Source organism: Prosopis cineraria, unplaced genomic scaffold, assembly GCF_029017545.1.
Source record: "Prosopis cineraria cultivar Desert tree isolate PC_DT_omini unplaced genomic scaffold, ASM2901754v1 PC3, whole genome shotgun sequence".
Classification (NCBI taxonomy): domain Eukaryota; kingdom Viridiplantae; phylum Streptophyta; class Magnoliopsida; order Fabales; family Fabaceae; genus Prosopis; species Prosopis cineraria.
Genome location: NW_026555334.1, coordinates 3519779 through 3539919, shown reverse-complemented (window position 1 = coordinate 3539919; position 20141 = coordinate 3519779). Strand labels below are relative to the sequence as shown.

Sequence of the window (20141 nt, the reverse complement as noted above, 5' to 3'; positions counted from 1 at the left end):
CTTTAAAAATATTCACACAGCCATCTAAACATGCAAATAGGGAGATTAGACAATCCGGTTATCTCAACTCTTTTATCACTAAAAGGGTTACTATGGTCAAACAACGACTCCACACGCATCCACTATCACCATAATGCTTGATCAATAGTTAATCCACAAGATTGAACTCTTAATCATCAATCCACACACTAATTACCCCACTTTTAACACGAATTTAGGTACCCATTATACCTAAAATCTTGATTTAGCCTTAATAATTTTCCCAACGCACTCCATTGATTCTATCTAACACCCAAACACATAAATAATACCATCCCATTACTCGCATTGTTCTCAATTTCCAAATTTATACTTAGGTTTCGTCCAACCTATAGCCAAAAATTTCAAATCCATACAAAACCCATAAATCTAGGGTTAAAGGCATGATGTAACTCTCCAAAGCCTTAGCTAAGGCAATAAGTTCGGCTACTACCTAAGAACAACTAAAAACAAATCCCAAAATGCCCAAACTTTTAGAAAATCTAAATATAGGGAGAGGGAGAGGTGTATGAAACTTACCCAAAGCTAAATCTTGCTTTAAATGCTTCCAAACTAATCCTAATGTCAAACTCTAGCACTCGCTAATCACTGCTCATCGTCTCTTTGTGTTCTTTCTTTCCCTCTTCTGAGTTTTGATCAGATTTTATGAACTAATAAGTGTAAATTTTACACATGCGCCGTAGTGCATTAGTGTATCTACCATGACCTATAGCACAAAGATGCCCATACATGTTTTAGGTCTCTCTCTGTGCCACGACCTACTCAAACTCTGATCTACTCCTCCTTTAAGGCTATCCAATGATCCATTAGCTACATTAATCTTCCAAAACATCATAAACAAAAAATTCACTTAATTTTATCATTATACCCTTCTAAACACCTAAAATTCCCAAATTAAAACTCTAGGATATTACACTTAATAAATAATAATTTTTATGTATTTTATCCCATATTTTCCATGCATTTTAATGATAATTTTAGGCTAACTTAGGTTTATTAAATATTATTTGAATTATTAGCCAATTTTAAAAGAATAATATATTTTTTAATTAATTATAAGAATTTTAAAATTAAATTGTGAATATATTATTTTCCTCTTCTTAAAATGGTTTAATATAATTTTTTCAGTCTTTAATTGAGCTTAATTTTAATTATCATACATTATTTGAATTTTTGGCCATTTTGTGGGAAATTGCAATTGTTGAAAAAAATTAATTTTCAAATATTTTTTTGAGGTACGAGATTTATTTTGAACATAGCATACACTAATGGGTGCCTTTGATTTTTTTAGGATATGAAGATAAAATTAATGAAACTCAATGGTAAAGATTGAATATTGACAATTAAAAAAAAAACATCCAAGGGTTATGAAGAAACAAGACTAAAAAAAATTAAAACTCAATAGAAAAATTAAAGCTTGTAATACTACCAAAAATATTAAAACTAGACTAAAAAAATTAAAAATTTTTCTTTATTTTAGTATTAATATGTTTGAAGAAATTCGGGCCAAGCCCAAATATCAAAGTTATTTTTTATTATTAATATTAATAGAATAGAATTAAAATAGGACAGAAATAGAAAATATTATTTTTAAAAAATAAAAATTGAAATTAGCTAAAAAGGGAAAATATAAAATTTAACAATTTTGATATTTGGGCTAATTTAATTGAGCCTAAAAGCCTAAAGTGTTATGATCGAGTTTGACTGTATAAATTTTTTTATATATTTAAATATTTTAAATTTAATCTAAATAAGCTCAATTCAAATAAGTTTGACTCGCCCGTATTACTAACTTTAAAGAAAATAATGTGATTTAACCAAAATAAGGAAAGAACTCATATACTTATCTTTATATATTTAAAATATTTATTTTTAATTAAATCAAAATATGTGAATAATTTGTATGTTGTCTATTTTACAACAAACTCTTGTTATTAATGTTTTTGACACATTAAAATATATTTATTTTAATTTAATTGAATAAAAATATATTCAATATTTAAGGTGAAGCATATATACTTAGCATTATACACGTGAATTTTTGATATATTATTTATTTTATAATAAATTTTTTTATTAATATTATAATTTTATTATTTTATTAAAAATAAAAAAAATTTTAATTTTAATTATATAAAACCGAGCATTTATCGCATGGCGTCCCATATAAGTACAATTGCACCAACACGGAAGTCCACGTGACTCCGTCCGAGAAAACAGCGGACGCGAGCGAAACAAAGGGCAAAACGTGTTTTGTGACTTTTTGTTCTTCCTCCCTAGGAAACCGACAAAAGAAGATCGTTCTATGTAAATTCTAAAACAGCAAACGTCGCGACCGACGACGACTACTTTCGAATGAAACATTCCTGATTTCTATAGATGGGATGTGCTTTGCAAAATGACTTCCAAATGAGTCTGAAACGAGAAAAATCAAAAGCTCCTCAATGTAGCTTTTGAAACGTGATCTGTGGCAGGGCTGATGTCTAATATTTTAATTTACCATGATACCCTCATATTTCTTATTTCTTCTCGCGCAATCGAGGCTGATTTTCTTTTGTCATTTTGCTGCTCCTCTCATCTCGCTCCTCCGTCGCTCGTCCGTCGGCCGGCCATCTTTTCTCCAACTCTTCCTTCCTTCCTTCCTTCTCAAGCTCGCTTCTATACCTTGATGCATGCCACTATGGAAGTTCATGTCGTTGCTGATATCGTCATCACAGTAGCCAAGGTCTCGTCGGCGGATGACGGCATTGTCTTCGTTGAGGATGACATTTTTGTGTGGTTATTGATGGGCCACGACGGGTCTAGTGGTGAGTTGCTAAATCTGTTGGAGGACGTGAAAGATACGATGGTGGAACCGGCGAGTAAAATGGGCGGAGTGAGGTTCATCGATGACTCGTATTCTTCGCTTTTAGTTTCAGTCCTCCTCCTCGTACATCACCATAAACAGCAATGAGGAGAGTTGAAGGTCGTCGTTCTCCAATTCGGGCACGTCTGTGATGGCCAGCGTCGACACCAACGAGTTGAGGAGGAAGCTTGTGGGTTCAGTGGAAGTCAGCTGGGCAGGGAGAGAAGCGAATGAACTGACTTTTGAAATAATTTTTATTCGTCTCTTTTCCAGTTCATGCATGCGAAATATTAAATAATTTTTTATTTTTAATATTTAACATTTTAAATTTTATGTCATTTTAAATTTATTTCACATTTTTTAAATATTTTTAATATATTAGATTTGTATAATAAAAATTATAAATTATCATAAATTAATGTCCTTTTTGGTCATTGCATATTAAAAAGTACATTTCAAAAGCACAAATTTTATTAATCCAAACAACTTTCAGTTTGCCAAACTGACTTTTGAAAAAATTTATCCAAACACAAATTTCATTACAATAACTGACTTTTACCAAACTGACTTTTACCAAATGAATTTTCATCAAACTGACTTTTGATAAATTGAAAACCAAACACACACTTAAGGGTGCGTTTGGTTTTTCTCCGTTTCACGTTCAGAAAGCAAAATTTTACTTTCAGAAAGTTGAAAGTTGTTTGGGCAAAATATTTGGCAGAAAAGTACATCCTGAAAGTACATTCAAACAGTAGCTGAAAGTGGATTTCTGAAACGTAACTGTCTGAAGCTTTTGAAAAGTGGATTTGAAAAGTAGGATGTTATTTGACCATACTACCCTAAGTTTAATCTCTTATTTTTTATTTAAAAAATAGTTAATTCATTAAAAATATAATTATTATTTTAATAATAATAATTAGGTATCAATTTTTTTAGTATTATAAATTAAGTAATTAATCATGTTAATTTTTAACATTAATGTATAATAAAAATTACAAATCTTTATTACATCTTTTAAAATTACAAATTAAAAAATACAAATAATTAGAGATCAAATTTTTAGCATTATAAATCAAAATTTATGTTATTTATAATCTTTATTATATTTTTTAAATATTTTGAATATATTATATTTATATAATAAAAATTATAAATCATTATAAATCAATGTCCTTTTTGGTAATTGTACATTCAAAAGCACATTTCACTATCACAAACCAAACAACTTTCAATGTATCAAACTGACTTTTGAAAAAATATATCCAAATACAAATTTCGTTACAACAACTGACTTTCATTAAACTGACTTTCTCCAAATGAACTTTTACCAAATGAACTTTTGACAAACTGAAAATCAAACGCACACTAAAAAAACATCCCAAACAACATTACACATTTCAAAAGTTAAAAATCACATTTGGAATGTAAAAGTAGTCATACCCAAACGCACCCTTAATTCGTCTATTGTCTAATTATTATCATTATTATTATTCGGGGTACTGTCCACATTCTCTTTCTTTTTCAGTCACAATCATCAACTACCCCACTTCGAATCTCTCTCGCCTTGGCGGTCTGATTTTCTCGTTTTTAATTAATTCTAGCAATCCCCTCGAACGATTTAACCCTTTTTTGGTGTCTTTTTGATAAATGCCCCCTTACCCGTTGCTCTGATCTTCCTCGGTTCATTGAATCGGCTATTTTTCATTGCCATCAGATCCATTATCGCCGTTGCAACTCGTGAAGTGGATTCCTTGTTCCAAGCTAATTTCGTCGGAGGGTTCCGATTTTTCCGACATTCAACGGCTGATCATTGACGGGATTTTGTTCCTGGGTGGGTTCTTCCTTAATTTCGTCAACGCCTCGAAATCAAAAGTACTAGACGCTGATGAATGAATATCAGTGATGAAAAGAAAAAATTTTTGGCTTTTGTTTTTCATCATCGGTGTGATATGATTAAATCGCTTCAGAAGAGACGCAGATAGTGAATCTCTCTTTTGTGGGGTTGGAGCCAAAGGGATGCGTAGGTATAATAAAGCAGACAAAGATGAAGCAGAGAGGCACGTGGGTTTGCTTAAATGGGCGCAAATTCTTTCATTCTTGCTTGTTTTTGTAGCGGGTGTTGTTATTGGTATAGCTACTAGTTCTCATATTAGTAGGCTTTATTTTAGTCCACAATCTGAGCTATACTCATTCGTCAACCATGTATCAAGCGCCCCTGTGCCAGAAGAAGAAGAAGAAGTTAAGGGATATCATAACTGTGGAGGAACCATACAAGAGTGTGAAGTGATTAACTGTTTGAATTTTGAGACATTTCTACATCCTCCAAACCTGACCCATAATTTAATGGATGATGAGCTTTTTTGGAGAGCTTCCTTGGTGCCCAAGAAAGAAGAGTATCCCTCTAGCTATAGGAGAGTGCCTAAAGTGGCTTTTATGTTTTTGACAAGGGGGCCTCTACCCTTGCTACCTCTATGGGAAAGGTTCTTTAAAGGGCACGAGGATTTGTTCAATATATATGTCCATGCACCTCCAGGATACAATATGAATGTGTCTAATTCTTCTGCTTTTTATGGACGGCAGATTCCAAGTCAGGTTCGGAAACAGAATTCTATCTATGTTTTTCTCCCCTTTTAATTTGTTAACATAAGTTCATGCATTTACTTTCATATGTTGAAATGCTGTAGATATTGTATGATAGGTATTGAGTTCTTTGTTGCTTTATGAAGTACTGGCTCGAGCTTTCAGCAAGTGGAAATATTTTCTTTTGCAAAGTTTCTCTATGATAAGAGTGGCAAAGTAGAGAAGTTTGTCTGATTTGTGTTGCGCCAGATGGCTATTTTCTGTGATTTAGATGGCTGAGCTATTAGCTATGTGCTGAAGTGCATTATGGAATTGTAGAATCAGGGCGTGTGGTTGTTATTTGAGACAGAACTAAAAAAGGAGATATGTTTTAGAACCCCATGATGCGGATAAGATATAATGTCACAAAGCTGTTGTGCATTTGCTAGCTTGTCCTTTACAATGTTTTCCTTTGAAAGAGTAGCGAAGTTGCTGTGGCTACAATAAAAGCAAACAGGATTGAAAGATTGCATGGGATATCTATCTTCATGGAGTAAGCTTGGAATATAGGATGATCTTATAAATGATTACAATATGTTAATCTGATGTGTTTAGACTGTATGTCTGTATCTGAGACAGAGCATTGCTGAAACTTTTGTGAAGAGTACTACGTGCATTCATGTTCAAGAGACTTGGTAAATTGAAGTTACTCGGCACACTGTTGAAATTGGCTAGGAATAGTGACTTTGACTTTGGAAAATTATGTGTAACCCTTGAATTACAGCCTAATGATAACTTTGTGAATTTTATAACATTAGACTTTGGCCCCTAAACTATCACAACAAGAAAAAATGTTTGTATTGGTCAAAATAACATCTAAGAAACATGTGATTAGCTCATGATACATTAAGAGGGAGAATTCAGGAAGACTGGATAAAATGCCAAGTAACAATCATGTGGTTTTTGGGCATTGTTTTTAACTAATAGATATCATTTTTAGTCTTTGTGATAGTTTGTGGGGGATCCAGTGTTCTGTTTTAAAGTTTATGTACTAGAATCGTACTATGACAGTATGACTATAGTTTATTGGGATTAACATGTGGTTTTTTACTTTGACTCGCCATAGATAATCTGTTCATACTTTATACTGGTAGTTGAAATTTAGATATTGGTATCATCTGCCTGAACTGACACAGTTTAATTGTGTGAATTTTGGTATGAAGAGGAATTTATAATGTTATGGACAATAGTATGAAACCATCTACAAGTAATCTTTTGCCCCCACAAATCTCATTTGTTCTTTTCTATGTTAATGTCAGTGCATATGTTTTGTGATGTATCAGGAGCAGGCAATGACTTGTTTTCTCGTCATTCTTTTTTATTTACCTTAATTGAAATGATATACTGCATTATTATTATTATTATTTTTTTTTTGGGTTTTAAACACTAGCCAATGGTTTGAAGCTCACTGTTCATAAAATAGACACCTGAAGTTCCTTGTCAAGGATTTTACTGGTACTAGTTAAGGAGGATTTTTTTTTTTTTTTGCCGTTTTATGCGTTTTCTCTGCCTATCTCAATAATGTCTGTTTCTGTTGCTATGAGTACTATAGTACAGCATTTCTATTTGTTGTAGGATTCTTTTGTAGATTCTTATAAGTTGTGTTCTCCATATTTTTTCAGGATGTTTCATGGGGATCAGCAACCTTGACGGATGCTGAGAGGCGACTTTTAGCCAATGCATTGCTTGACTTCTCAAACGAGCGTTTTATTCTTCTCTCTGAAAGCTGTATCCCTGTCTATGACTTTCCTACTGTCTACAAATATCTCACTAGCTCTGCTCTCAGTTTTGTTGATTCATATGATGAGCCTACCCGTTATGGTCGTGGCCGATATAGCCGGCATATGCTTCCTCATATCCATCTTAGACACTGGCGGAAAGGTTCTCAATGGTTTGAACTCAATCGTGAACTTGCAGTTCATATAATCTCTGACACCAATTACTACAAACTCTTCTGCAAATTCTGTAAGCCTGCTTGCTACCCGGACGAACACTATATTCCAACATACTTGAACATGTTCCATGGTTCCCTAAACTCAAATAGAACGGTGACTTGGGTTGACTGGTCACAAGGAGGCCCTCATCCAGCAACCTTTGGAGGACCGAACATAACGGTGGGATTTATACAGTCTATAAGAAACAGTGGAACCCTATGTCAACATAACTCAGAGATTACTTCAGTATGCTACCTTTTTGCTCGCAAGTTTGATCCAAGTGCACTGGAGCCCTTGCTCAACATCTCCATGGCTGTGATGGGCTTCTGAAAAATTTTTATTCCAGAGATAAGATATTCAACTACTTTGACTTTGAAATTTACCGTGTAAGTTTGGAGAGAGGATACAAAAGAGCGAAGTAGAGGATGCTTCTTTCTCTCAGTCTCTCCAAATGTATCCTGTAATGTATTTTAGAGGATTCAAATCCAGTTACTAGGATTTTGGTAGAGAATTTAACAATTTTACAAGATCAGAAGTATTTCTGTAGACTCTGTATAGGTAGTGTTAACAGAATTTTGTGTTCTCTGCCGGTGAATATCTTATTTTTGCAGAAACATCTAAATCTTTGTTAGAAGAGGAGATTCATCAATACAGAAATTTTTATGTCATCACTGATTCTATGTTGGCGGAAGATCCAAACTTCTACAAAATCTTTGATCCAATGATGAAATGCTTAAATTTTCACATCCAATCTTCTGATAGTTCTATTGTTTATTAAATTTAGGATTAGTCAATTATCATATCAACAGATAACAGTGATAACAGCGTGAATAGTATTGGTATTAGGATTGGGCTTACTACTGCTAGATGTAACTATAATTCATGTTTCGCAAGAATCATCTTTCAAGGCAAATTGCTTTGCAGTTTTCTCTTTTCAAAACAACTAGATATGAGCTTTATGTATTACCGGGAATAAGAAGAATAAGCCGCACTGTTCATGACTTATTAATCGTACGAGTTTTACAGAGTTCCTATAGATTATATATATATATATATATAATGATTATGATGTTGATGCTTGGTATTGGTTTCCATATCCACCATTAGGAGGCAAACTTCTTTCTTTTAACAATTAATACATGGAACCATGAATCTTTATGCACTAGAACTGCAAATTCAAGACAAACTAGGCTGTAGTAAAAATCATAGGCTACAGGTAAACTAATAACAAGATTTTCGAGACTGTCACTAAAAACAAAATTCAATTTCTTCAATTATTTGTCATCTGTTACTGACATTGGCATTCACTGTTCAAATTGAAAAAGCAACATAGATCGCATACACTTTCCTGCTGTCAGATGAACACTTTTCTTTTTGGTGAGAAAGTTCAGGTGAGGTGGATTTTGAGGGCTAACCAAGATCAAGACAGGTCTTATGGATCAAAGAATGCTTTGAGGTATTTACATTAGGATTCTCACATCAACAACATGATTCAAATCCGCAACCTTGTAAGGTATGAATCCTATGCTTATCAACTAGATCAACCTTGGTTGGAAACTTATTTTTCTTTGCCTCCCTATTTACACCTTTATTTAAGGCAATGAATAGCTTAGTCACAAAAAAAGTCTTTGACTATCTTATGAGCTACTCTGATCTGTCATTTGTCCATACGGATCTGTAAAACATTTGTCCTTCTTCATAGCATTATTCCATCTTCTCTGAAAAATCTGCATTTCCCTGTATGACTCTATCCTAACCTGCACATTCAATGCAGTTTTACATATACACCACTAGTAGACATGGCTGTTTATAAGGATTTGAATAAAAAAGGGAATGACTAGGCGCTTACTTTAGTTCTAACATGATTGGTATGAGAGCCCTGCAACCCGTAAAAATGACAAATTGTCATTATCATCATTAAGAAAAGATAAATAGATCAAACCATTAATAAATGGATGCTTAAACACGAGCATGTCAGTATATTTTTTAGCAAGACTCTTATTCAATAAGAATCATCTTTTTCACTTTACTTTCCATTAATATTTAATAAGGACAAAATTGAAAACTTATTAAATTTGTAGAAAGAGTCATTGAGTTTTAAAGTTTTTTTTTATTTTAATAAAACGGGTTGGAAGTGACTTATAAATAAGACAAAGAGCGGTATAATAAGAGTTTAAACTTGGGCATTACATACATGTCACCCCATTCTTGCCATTTGAGCTAGTCCTAGACGATGCGCATTAACAATTGACATAATTTAGTGATTTCTAACAAAATGATTCTACCTAAGTATCTTTCTGAAAATGTACTAATGATTCCAAACTGGGCGCATAAACTGCATCAATATTGCTGCTTACTAAACTAATAGCGGATTCAACAATTAGTGAATTATCTCAATCAGTCTGATTAATTGGAAAACTGTGCTTAAACCTATTATCCTCCGAAATTGAACACTGTATTGGGCATTTGAGTGAGTCAGGGCTTGTTTGGTTTTGTTTTCAATTTTTGTTTTTAATAAACTATTTCTCTGATGCTTGACGCAGAAAGTGAAATCACTTGCCTGATTGTTCTTTGAGCCACCAAGAGTAGGCAGACCAAAATGAACTATGTATTCGGCATCAACTATGCCAACATTTCTTATGTGATCACCCTGAAACATTGCTGAGATATGTCAATATTCCTATTTCAACCTAAGAGGTTAAAGTTTAATAGTTCTATTATAATTTCAGGAGAATCGGCAAAAGAAGGCCTTGAACTTGAGTTGCTTACAAATAGCATTATATATTTCTAAATAGAAAGTAGGTTTTTCTACTATTCATTATTATTTTTAATTCTAATGAGTCATAAAATCTATAGCAGGCTCTACAACTTTACAAGTAATAAATTGTACAGCTTATTTCTCAAAATTCACATCAATTTTTTTAAACTTATATTTTTTATTTTTGCATCATTGTAAGAATTTATATATATCTTTGAATGCGGAGAAAAAGTTACTGTCGTTTCACTCTAAAATACATATCAATTATCCTCCATTTTCACACATCGGAAGTATAAAGCGGCAAATGAATTGGCTCATCTGATATTTAGAAATTAGACAAAAGGACCTGTTCCTTGAGTTTGAAAGCCAAGAAACATATAATTTTTTTGCTTTAAAAAATTTGGGGTTTATTTAGAAGTAATCCCAAATTTGGGTGTAAAAGGAACTTCTCTTACCTGTGCACAATAACCAAGCTTCCTATCCAGGCCCCAGCATGAGTTAGGTCATTCTGTGGGAGACATAAAGATGATTCAACTAATTAGAGCCTGTTTTGATTTCTGTTTTTTTAAAAAAATTTAAATAAAAAAATTATTTAGATAAGTGTTTTGGATTTAAATGTTTTTAAAAACCATTTAAAAACAAAAATAATGAAATATCTTACAGCTATCTGTGTTTTTCTTTTGTTACTTTCCAGTCAACTTTTATCAACCACTATCATAAGCCATATTGTTAATCACTGGAGAGTGGAGACCATCATTTAGCTCTAAAATTATTTTTAAATTAACATGATTAAACATATTTTCTTTTTTGTTTTGTTTCGAAATTTTTTTAAAAAAATTAGCTTACTATAGTTTTTAAAAACAAAAAATGGGACAAAACCAAACAAATCCTTAGAATTTTTGCTTTTGTCAGTAAAAAAAAAGATTTTTTGCTTTTGGGATATCAAAAGGAGTAATGAAAATTACAGTTTGAAATAATGAATGAGGTTGAAAAATTATCTTCTAAATATACTTTAACGTTGTTTTCTTTGGGATAAAAAAAAAAAAAGAATGTTTATTTAGATAGGAAAGAACACCACTTTTCAGTTGGAGGATATTCGGTCAGCCCTTGAAACGATCAAATAAGCAACATTATAGCTTTATTTGTGTTTTTAAAATTTCAATATCTCAATTAAAACATTACTTGTCAATACCTGAATCATATACCATACACAAGGCCAAGATTTTCTAGAGAACACAGGGGCCATCATCTCCACCCACCTGCAAATTAATTATTTACTTTCAAGTATATTATCATATATATATATATATTATATAGACCTTCAGGCCAAAAAAAAAAATCACACACATATATATAATAAAAACTAGAGTGTCTACCAAAAAAAATAAAATTAGAGTGATTCTTATATATTTACGCCGAGCTCAATTGTATGTAGAATTTATATCTTATGAATATTAGGGATTTCTATAATGGAAAGATGCTGATGATTTATGAAAAAAGGGAGACGTACTGTAAATATATGTCCCAGGTATGTAATGAACGGAAGAAATAATTAATTTTCTTACTTAGGACATGATTTTACTTCTTCTTATGAAAAGTAATATTATTCACAAGTTATAAATACTACAACTTAGATTCCAAACTCCATGAAATAAATAAATAAATATATATATATATTATATATATAAATCACTTGAACAAAAGAAAAAGAAATGAATTGACTTTTGTTAAAGAAGATGAACAAAAAGTGCATGTGTTTACCCAATGCAAGGAGAACCAATGCTGGGGTTGTCGCACCTTGCATTTCCTGTTAACTTATGATACATTCTGCAAAATAAATAAGTAAATGAAAATGAAAATGAAAAAAGGACCATTAACATTAAAAGAAATGGGCCACCTCTGGGCCTTATTTGTGGTCTCAGATTCCAGTGGGCTTAAAATTAGGACCACGTTTCGGGTTGAGTATGCTATTATTTTCTTGATCCTCAAAGCATGCACTGGTGTTGATAAATTCTCGAGATTTAATTTACTTAAATTTTTATTTAAAGAAAACATAGTACAAAATATAATAGAACTAATAGAACGAGAATTGAATTTGAACTGCTTATATCTTATTATTGTTTATCTTTATTTAAAATCACCACATTTTTTCTTTTTTTTTTTTTATGGGACAATGAAAGGAGAATTGCATATATGTCTCAAATAAGGAAACTAATTACTTATAAGACTCATCTACTTGTAAATACAGAAATTTAATATGTAAATATAAAAATTTGACTTTATAAATGAACTAAAAAATAATTAACTTTTTATTTGGGAAAATCAAAGGTAAAACCTGTGCACTTTTGATCCTCTCCAACGAGCAGTGAGTTTATGATTTAAAGTAGATTTTTCTGCATCAAGTGCAGGTTGTGAGATCTCAAGTCCCTCTTCTTCCACAATAGATAAGTACCTACCAAATAAATCAAATACATATATTGAGGCATCTTGAAATAAATCAAATAAATATACATAAAACTATCAAACATATATATAATTGTAATCAAATACATATTATTAGAAATTTTACTTTTCTGGGTCAAAATTTTCAACGCCAAGATCTTCATCCCACAGAAATATGTAATTATAATCAGCAACTATATCTGGATGCAAGAATCTTTTTGCAAACCACCTGTGACATCAAATAGCATGTTTTAGGTGAAGAATTAATTAATTAATTAATATCATAATTTAGTATAAAAATAATTAATGGATGATCATTGTATATACCATTTGGTCTGATTAATTGCAGAAATATGGATGGCACTATCACTCCAAGAAAAGTCCCTCCATCCTTCCACAATACCATCATAGTGAAAGAGAATCACAACAAACTCATCTGAAGGGAACTGCAATAAATTATTAGTAATAAATAAATATTAGTAGGAGAAATATTTTTGTCCTAAATTATAGTCCTTTCTAATAAATTTAGACAGGTTTTTCTTTTCTTTTCTTTTTTCTTTTTTTTTTTTGGTGCGCATTGTATGTGTTTTCACAAGCCACAACTTATCAGTCCCATTCATAAGAAAAAGAGCACTTTGCCCCCAAACCACGAGACGTAGAATATTAATTGGGATAATGAAATTTATTTTAATTATCAATTTGAGTTTTGAAGTATAATTTTTTCAATCACATCCCTAAAGTTTCTTAGCCATGCAGAATTTGTCATTTATGACTTGAGAGTGTTACGAAACTCTAAGAATTTGGTTGACAAAGATTAAATTTCAGGAATCAAATCAATAATTGAGGTAAATTTGAGGGATCAAAAATTTCATTATCTCGTGCAAATTTTAAACATATTATAATTGAGAGTGAAATAAAGTAATTGGATTGGTAAAATCTCACCTTCTCTACTATTTTACTGACAATTTCTTTCTGCTTAATTCCTACTGCCATTGCCAACAATTTCAATGGAGGCTTGGAATGTCTCTAAAGCAACAAGAACATCAACTCTCACAAAGATTTTTTTTAAAAAAAATAATTGGAGAGAATTAAAATATCTATAGAGGAAATCATCAATTAGTACTCACAATTAGTCACTAAACCATAAGATTAACAATAATAATTAATTTTACAAACATATTGAACTAGAAGATTGCTTCAAAGTTGTTATGATGCATACAACTTAGCGGACAGAAACGCATAAATAAGATAATAAACAATATATATCATGGACTTGAGTAGAATTATATAAATATAATCTGGTGTGCCACACCACATGCAATTTTTTTTTTAAAATTATTAATTAAATAAGAGATGCAGGAACTAAGAATGTGTGTTTAATGTGTTAATTAATAATAAAATAAGAAATGCAAATGACATCACATACAAAATTTCTTAATTTATGATTTAATTCCAGCTAAATCAACTTAAAGTAGTAGGTATCAAAATATTCATATCAATATGATAATAAAACATAAAATTATAAAATAAACTGTATCACTATATATTTTATATCGTGCATCTTACTTTTCAAACTCCATACAATGGAAGAGATCCAGATTCATAATCAAATAAAAATTACTCATTTTGTAAGCCACATTTCATCTTTGGACTATTTAGTGCACATGGGAGATAATAGTTTAAAAGTTTCTCAAAACTTATGCTCAACATTCTAACATCCAACTCTAGAAATACATTAAGAAATATTGAAGGAATAAAAAATAAAGTTGCATGGAGCTAAATGATAGTGTGAGAAAATATAAAAAGATGGGAAAAAAAATAATGAATTGATTCCTGTATTTTTAACTTAATTGCAATTCAATTTCTAAAATTTAAACCGGTGCAACATAGTCTCCATGGTTTTAACCCGATAAAAAGTTGGTTTCTAAACTTTAACTTAAGACAACTTAATCCCTATAATTTTAATAAATAACATAATTCTTATAATTTTATTTTTTTAAAATATAGAGATAAATATTTTAAATGTTTAAGACTATAAGATTTGAGTTTCACTAAGTCGAAGGGCTTTTTTTTTAGTTGGGTATGATTGATTATAAAAAATTAATTAATATGATTAATTTTTAATTATAATTGATTATATTAATGTGATTGTATTTTGATATTATTTTTTTGAAATTTTTTGACAAAATTAAAGATGTTTGAATAATTTTAATCAAAATTAATTCAACAAATAAAATATGTATAATAGTGATCCATTTAATATTTATGTAACTATTTAGAATATAATTATATTCTGATTAATTAGAAATTTAGATTATATTATATTATAACATTAATGCTTTAATTTATGTAAAAAATTAAACATCAATATATATATTTGCAGGGGAGGAGACAGATGAAAAACACTCACGAGGCCTAGATGCACAAGCACAAGAGAGGGGGTTAAGTGAAGATTCTAACACCTAATTGATGTAAGTAATTGTAATAATCAAAATTAATAAGCATCTTCTCACAGATTCAACCAAGAGTTTTAGAAATTTTTCCCCCCTCTAAAACCATGGTTTAGGAGGGCAGAATCCATTAATATAGCTTATACAAAACAATTATAAAGTTTAAAGATTGAGATTCAACTGAACAAACCATAGAAATTATTTTAAATTATATAGTCAAAATTCAAGTATTAGATTTTAATTGAATCAAAATTATAGGAAGTAAATAATTAATTTTTTAAAAGATAAAATAATTGCATAAATCTTTATAGGGAAATCAAACATTCAAACTATTTATATATGGGTTATAAAAAAAAAGAGTATGACTCGCAATAATTAAATTTATTTTAAAAAATTAGGACTATTTAAATATTTCATATATATATATATATATATATAGAGAGAGAGAGAGAGAGAGAGATTTGAATCCAAATAAAATAATTACACGTACCTTATTTTCCTTAGAGTTCCATAAACATCGCATTTCCAAGTTTGTTTGTTTGACAACTATTCCTTCTGGCAATGCCTCACTTCCAGATGGCCTGCATTGACTCTTGAGGGCGAAAAGAAAAACAAATATAGCAAAATAATAAAAAATTAATTTATCAATTAATCAGAAAATATAATTTATTTAGGACTAATTAATTAATTATTCTCCTAAAAAAAAAAGACAAACCTCGCACGCAGTGGACTTCATATTCCTTGTGCCGATCACTAATCTCTGGGCAGGGTAGCGTCCAAATAAAATTTACCACATAGTAAGTAATAAGAAATAATTAATTTTGAACTGATTTATTTCTCTTCTAAAAATTGCATAAAAACTTCAAGGCATGTTAAGTTTACTCTGTAACTTTTTTTTTATATATATAAACATATAGAGATATCCTGTATAAAAGCTAATTAATTTATGATTAATTAATTTTTTTGAATTTATACACTAATAATGTTTTGTGTCTCTGTTTTTTCCCCCTTATACAGCATTATACAGAGATTTCAAACTTTGGAAGTTTATAATATATATATATATATATATTTTATAATTAAGGTCAAACAATGTCTTTGTGATTAAGATATAATTTTAAAAAAGCTTAGCATTCGATAGAAAGTTAGAAACTAAGTACTTGGTAAAAACAAAAAAGAAAAGAAAATGTTTTTCATAAAAAAATTAGTATTGTTTTCAATTTCAAGTAGGAAAACGTGGCTAAAAAATCCCTTTCAACTACAGTTATGTGCTTCCCCCCCCCCCCCCAACCCCAATCTTTAGTCATATACAACGTGCAAACCTCAAGCTAGACGATTGCATAATTTTCATGTGCCCATTCTTTAAATTTACAATTCTTTTTCTTAAAAAAAAACAGCTAGAATTTATAAAATCAAAAATAAAATAAAATAAAGAGTTGAAGAGCCATTTCACTCATACATAAATTATAGGTTTATGAGCATCTAAAATTTTAAATTTATTTTTAGTGAAATTTTCATTAAATTTTTAGAAATTGTGCAATATCAATCTTATCATTAATAAAAGTTGACTTTAATCATTAGTTGATTGAAAAATTATAAAAAAATCTCAAAAATAACAGAAAATGATAAAAAATTAAAGAAGACCCAAAATTACAGACAATAACTTAAAAGATTTAAAAAAATGGCACAAAAATTGAAGAGTAACATTGCAAAAGAACTAGTTTAGGGTTTAGGGACAAATTAATCATTTACCTGATTTTAGTGAAAAAATAAATAAATTTCTCTTACAAATACCAATTTTGTATTATCAGACGAAAAATCATTTAAAAATTTTAAAAAAATAAACAAAGTCAGACGAAATACTTACTGATCTGTATTCCTCTGTAATTAAGATGTGTTCCAGCAAAGTAAATGCCACAAATAAGAGAAAATACAATGAAGAAGCCGCGAAAGCATGACTTATTCTTTGGATCTGATAAAAGAATAGCCTGAAAATTTTAAAAAATAATTAAAAACAATTAGTAACTTCAAAATTTCAGGCACATAGTAGTTATAATTTCTCAAAAGCCAGTACAATATTCTCATGTATTGTACGGAAAATTATTATAATAACAAAAATTCGGCCTAAAAAATAACACACAAAAATATTTTCCCACTTTAATTCTAAAGAGACATGCTCATCATCATTTTGAAAATAGGACTGGCCATCAAATAAGTTAAGATATTTTTTAACCAAATCACATATTTCAATAAAATAGTTAAGCATCTCTCAATCAACACTATTTTTTATATTTATTTTTATTTTTTAAAATAATTAAAAATAATTTATTTATTAAGAATATTTTTAATAAAAACATTAATTATATTTCAAAATATTAAAAATATTTTACATTTTTTTAATATTTAAATTATAAAAATAATTTATATTTTTAAATGAAGAGAATATATATATTTATATTTTTGAGTTTTTGACTTGTTCGATTTTTTTTTTGCCGCATTTTCTTTCTTTATTATTATTTTTTCCAAACATTTTTTTTACGGGTCTTCTATTTGACTGGTTCTATTGAATTCCATTCTAATTAACATCAGTAGGTTCAATCCTATTTTCAAAATAGTTGATGGTGATTGAAAAGTGACATTTCTATACATACCTAAAACAATTATTTTTTTATATCATATTTTGATTGATTTGATTATTTAACTAATTCTAGAAATCCAATCTCACAATTGTAGGAAAGCAAGTTGTAAATTTAATCCCACTGTCTTCTAATAATTATAATTATAAATTAAACAATAAATAAAATAGTATGACAATGAAGTATAGGGCACAGATTCTTTTCGCTCCCAGAATTGCAATTTGAAGCTTTTAACACTCTAAGCACAATTAACAATAAATAAGACTTTTCTTGGACGAATTTATGAAGGAAAATGAGAACCAATTTGAAAGAAAATATTGAATTCAACACACATAACTCCCATAGGTTTTCCTTCCGCTTTTCTCACCACTCAAACAAGGGAAAAGCACAGAGAAACGTAAAGTAAACCCAAGAAAATTCAGTTTCTGAATTGAGCGCCAGCCAGAATTCCCAAGAAGATTTGAATTGAACTGAGTGGTCAATTGATTGATAAGGCATGAAATTGAAGAAACAGATTAATAACTAAAAAGTGCAGATTGCATTGAATGATTAATCAATCGAACTTCACACTGAGAACTTTGAATTTCTTTCTAGTTTTCTCACCAGACAAACAGGGGAAGCAGAGAGAAACATTAAACCACCCCAGAAAATCCTCAGCTTCTTATTCTAGCCTAGATTAAACGCACAGCCAAAATTCAGAAAGAAATCAAATTTTCAATCTTTATACAGAATTATGAAATTAAATCAGAAGAAGACCCAGAGAATGAATAATTAATCAAACGAACTTCACACAGAACTTCGAATTTCCTTCTAGTTTTCTAACCAGCCAAACAAACAGGGGAAGCAGAAAGAAACGTCAAGTAAATTCAAGAAAATTCAGTTTCTTCAGCTGGATAAATTGAACTCTTTTTATCAAGAAAAATGAAATTAAACCGTAAAAATATCCAGAGAGTGAATAATTCATTAATCGAACTTCACACAGACCTTTGAATTTCCCTCCAGTTTCTCGCCAACCAAACAAGGTAGCAGAGAGAAACGCAAAGTGAACTCAAGAAAAATTCAGTTTCTCAAGGGGGAAAAAACCTTTATTCTTGTGACGCGCAATAATGAAATAAGATCATACAACGAAGAGCTAGAGAGTGAGAATGAGAGCTTACAGGATTGAAAGCATTCATTTTTCTGTGTTGTTCTTTTTCTCAGTGATAACCGCCAGCGAGAAGACGACTAACAGAACAGAAAGATTTCATTTTATTTTTCTTTCTAATTTTCTCAGCAGCCAAACGCCAAATAGAAAGAGAAGAATCAGAATAAGAAGAAGAAGAAAGATACGCCCAGAAACTTTTATCGTTGAATTTGTTTTGATTCTCCTTAACGATGGGCTTGGCCTTAGTCTTCGAGAGAGATGGGGAGAGAAGGGGTGAGAGAGAGAGAGAGAGAGAGAGATTTTTTTTTTTTTTTTGCTTTTCCCTTTTTTTGGTCAATGAGGGAGAGATGTAAGCGAAGAACCAAAAAAAAAAAAGTCACTAATAAGTAAAAATAAATAATTCTCTCTAGAAAAATAATATATGAATAATAATCATTAAAATTGATAATTCAATATTAAAATTTTTAATATGAATTTCAAATATAAAATTATACTCATTAGACATCATTACTTTTTTTTCTCTTAAAACTTCATGCTAGGAGTCTCATTTAATTAATTATTCATTCATATATTCTTCAATTTTTTTTTTACCAACACCGCTTCATATATTCAATTAAATATTTAATATAAAGTACAAAAATATTTTAAATTCTTGCTCAACCATTTTTTTAAATATTTTCGTATTATTATTGGTGAATGATACAATTTTATTCAATAAAATTTGTGCAACATATTTTTTAAAAAAATCAATTCCATAAATTTTAGTTAGATGAAGATATATTTAAAAGTTATTATAAATAAAGAGAATGACACAAAAATACCTCATTAATAAACAAATAACACAAGAGTAATATAAAATAAAGTATTTATTTTGGAGTTCTATAAGTTTTCTTTATTTTTTTTAAATGACTTTTTTAACCCTCTAAAAATGAATAGTGAAAATGAAGCCACGCGCGACAGGTGGTGGCTTGCGTCTCGACTGGGTTGCTATCTGCGCTTCTCCTTTCCTTATGATTCCTTCCATAATCCATGCCACAATGTTATAAAATTACACATTTGACCCCAAAATTTTATAATTTTTTGGAATACAATTTTTTACAATTTTAAATTTAAACCTTATAATTATGTTTAATACCAAACTTATTTTGCATTAGAATTTTAGATAATTCTTATGTTTTAAAAAGTTGCTATTGTCAATTAATAATTTATCATTTGGCAATATGTTGTAATCATTGGCATAATTGAGAATATCAGTTCCCCAACTAAAGTATTTA

The 20141-nt window shown here is 29.9% G+C and overlaps 1 protein-coding gene and 1 pseudogene across 1 annotated transcript; one reads left to right on the top strand and one right to left on the bottom strand.

Moving 5' to 3' along the window:
- The first annotated feature begins 4414 nt into the window (after positions 1 to 4414).
- LOC129304946 (glycosyltransferase BC10-like) lies at positions 4415 to 8105 on the top strand. The gene is made up of 2 exons (XM_054944797.1): positions 4415 to 5476; positions 7126 to 8105. Exons 1-2 carry the CDS (start codon positions 4901 to 4903, stop codon positions 7765 to 7767), a joined length of 1218 nt encoding a protein of 405 aa, XP_054800772.1. The 5' UTR covers positions 4415 to 4900; the 3' UTR covers positions 7768 to 8105.
- A 764-nt stretch (positions 8106 to 8869) lies between these two features.
- LOC129306510 (uncharacterized) lies at positions 8870 to 19161 on the bottom strand (annotated as a pseudogene).
- Between the last annotated feature and the right edge of the window lie 980 nt (positions 19162 to 20141).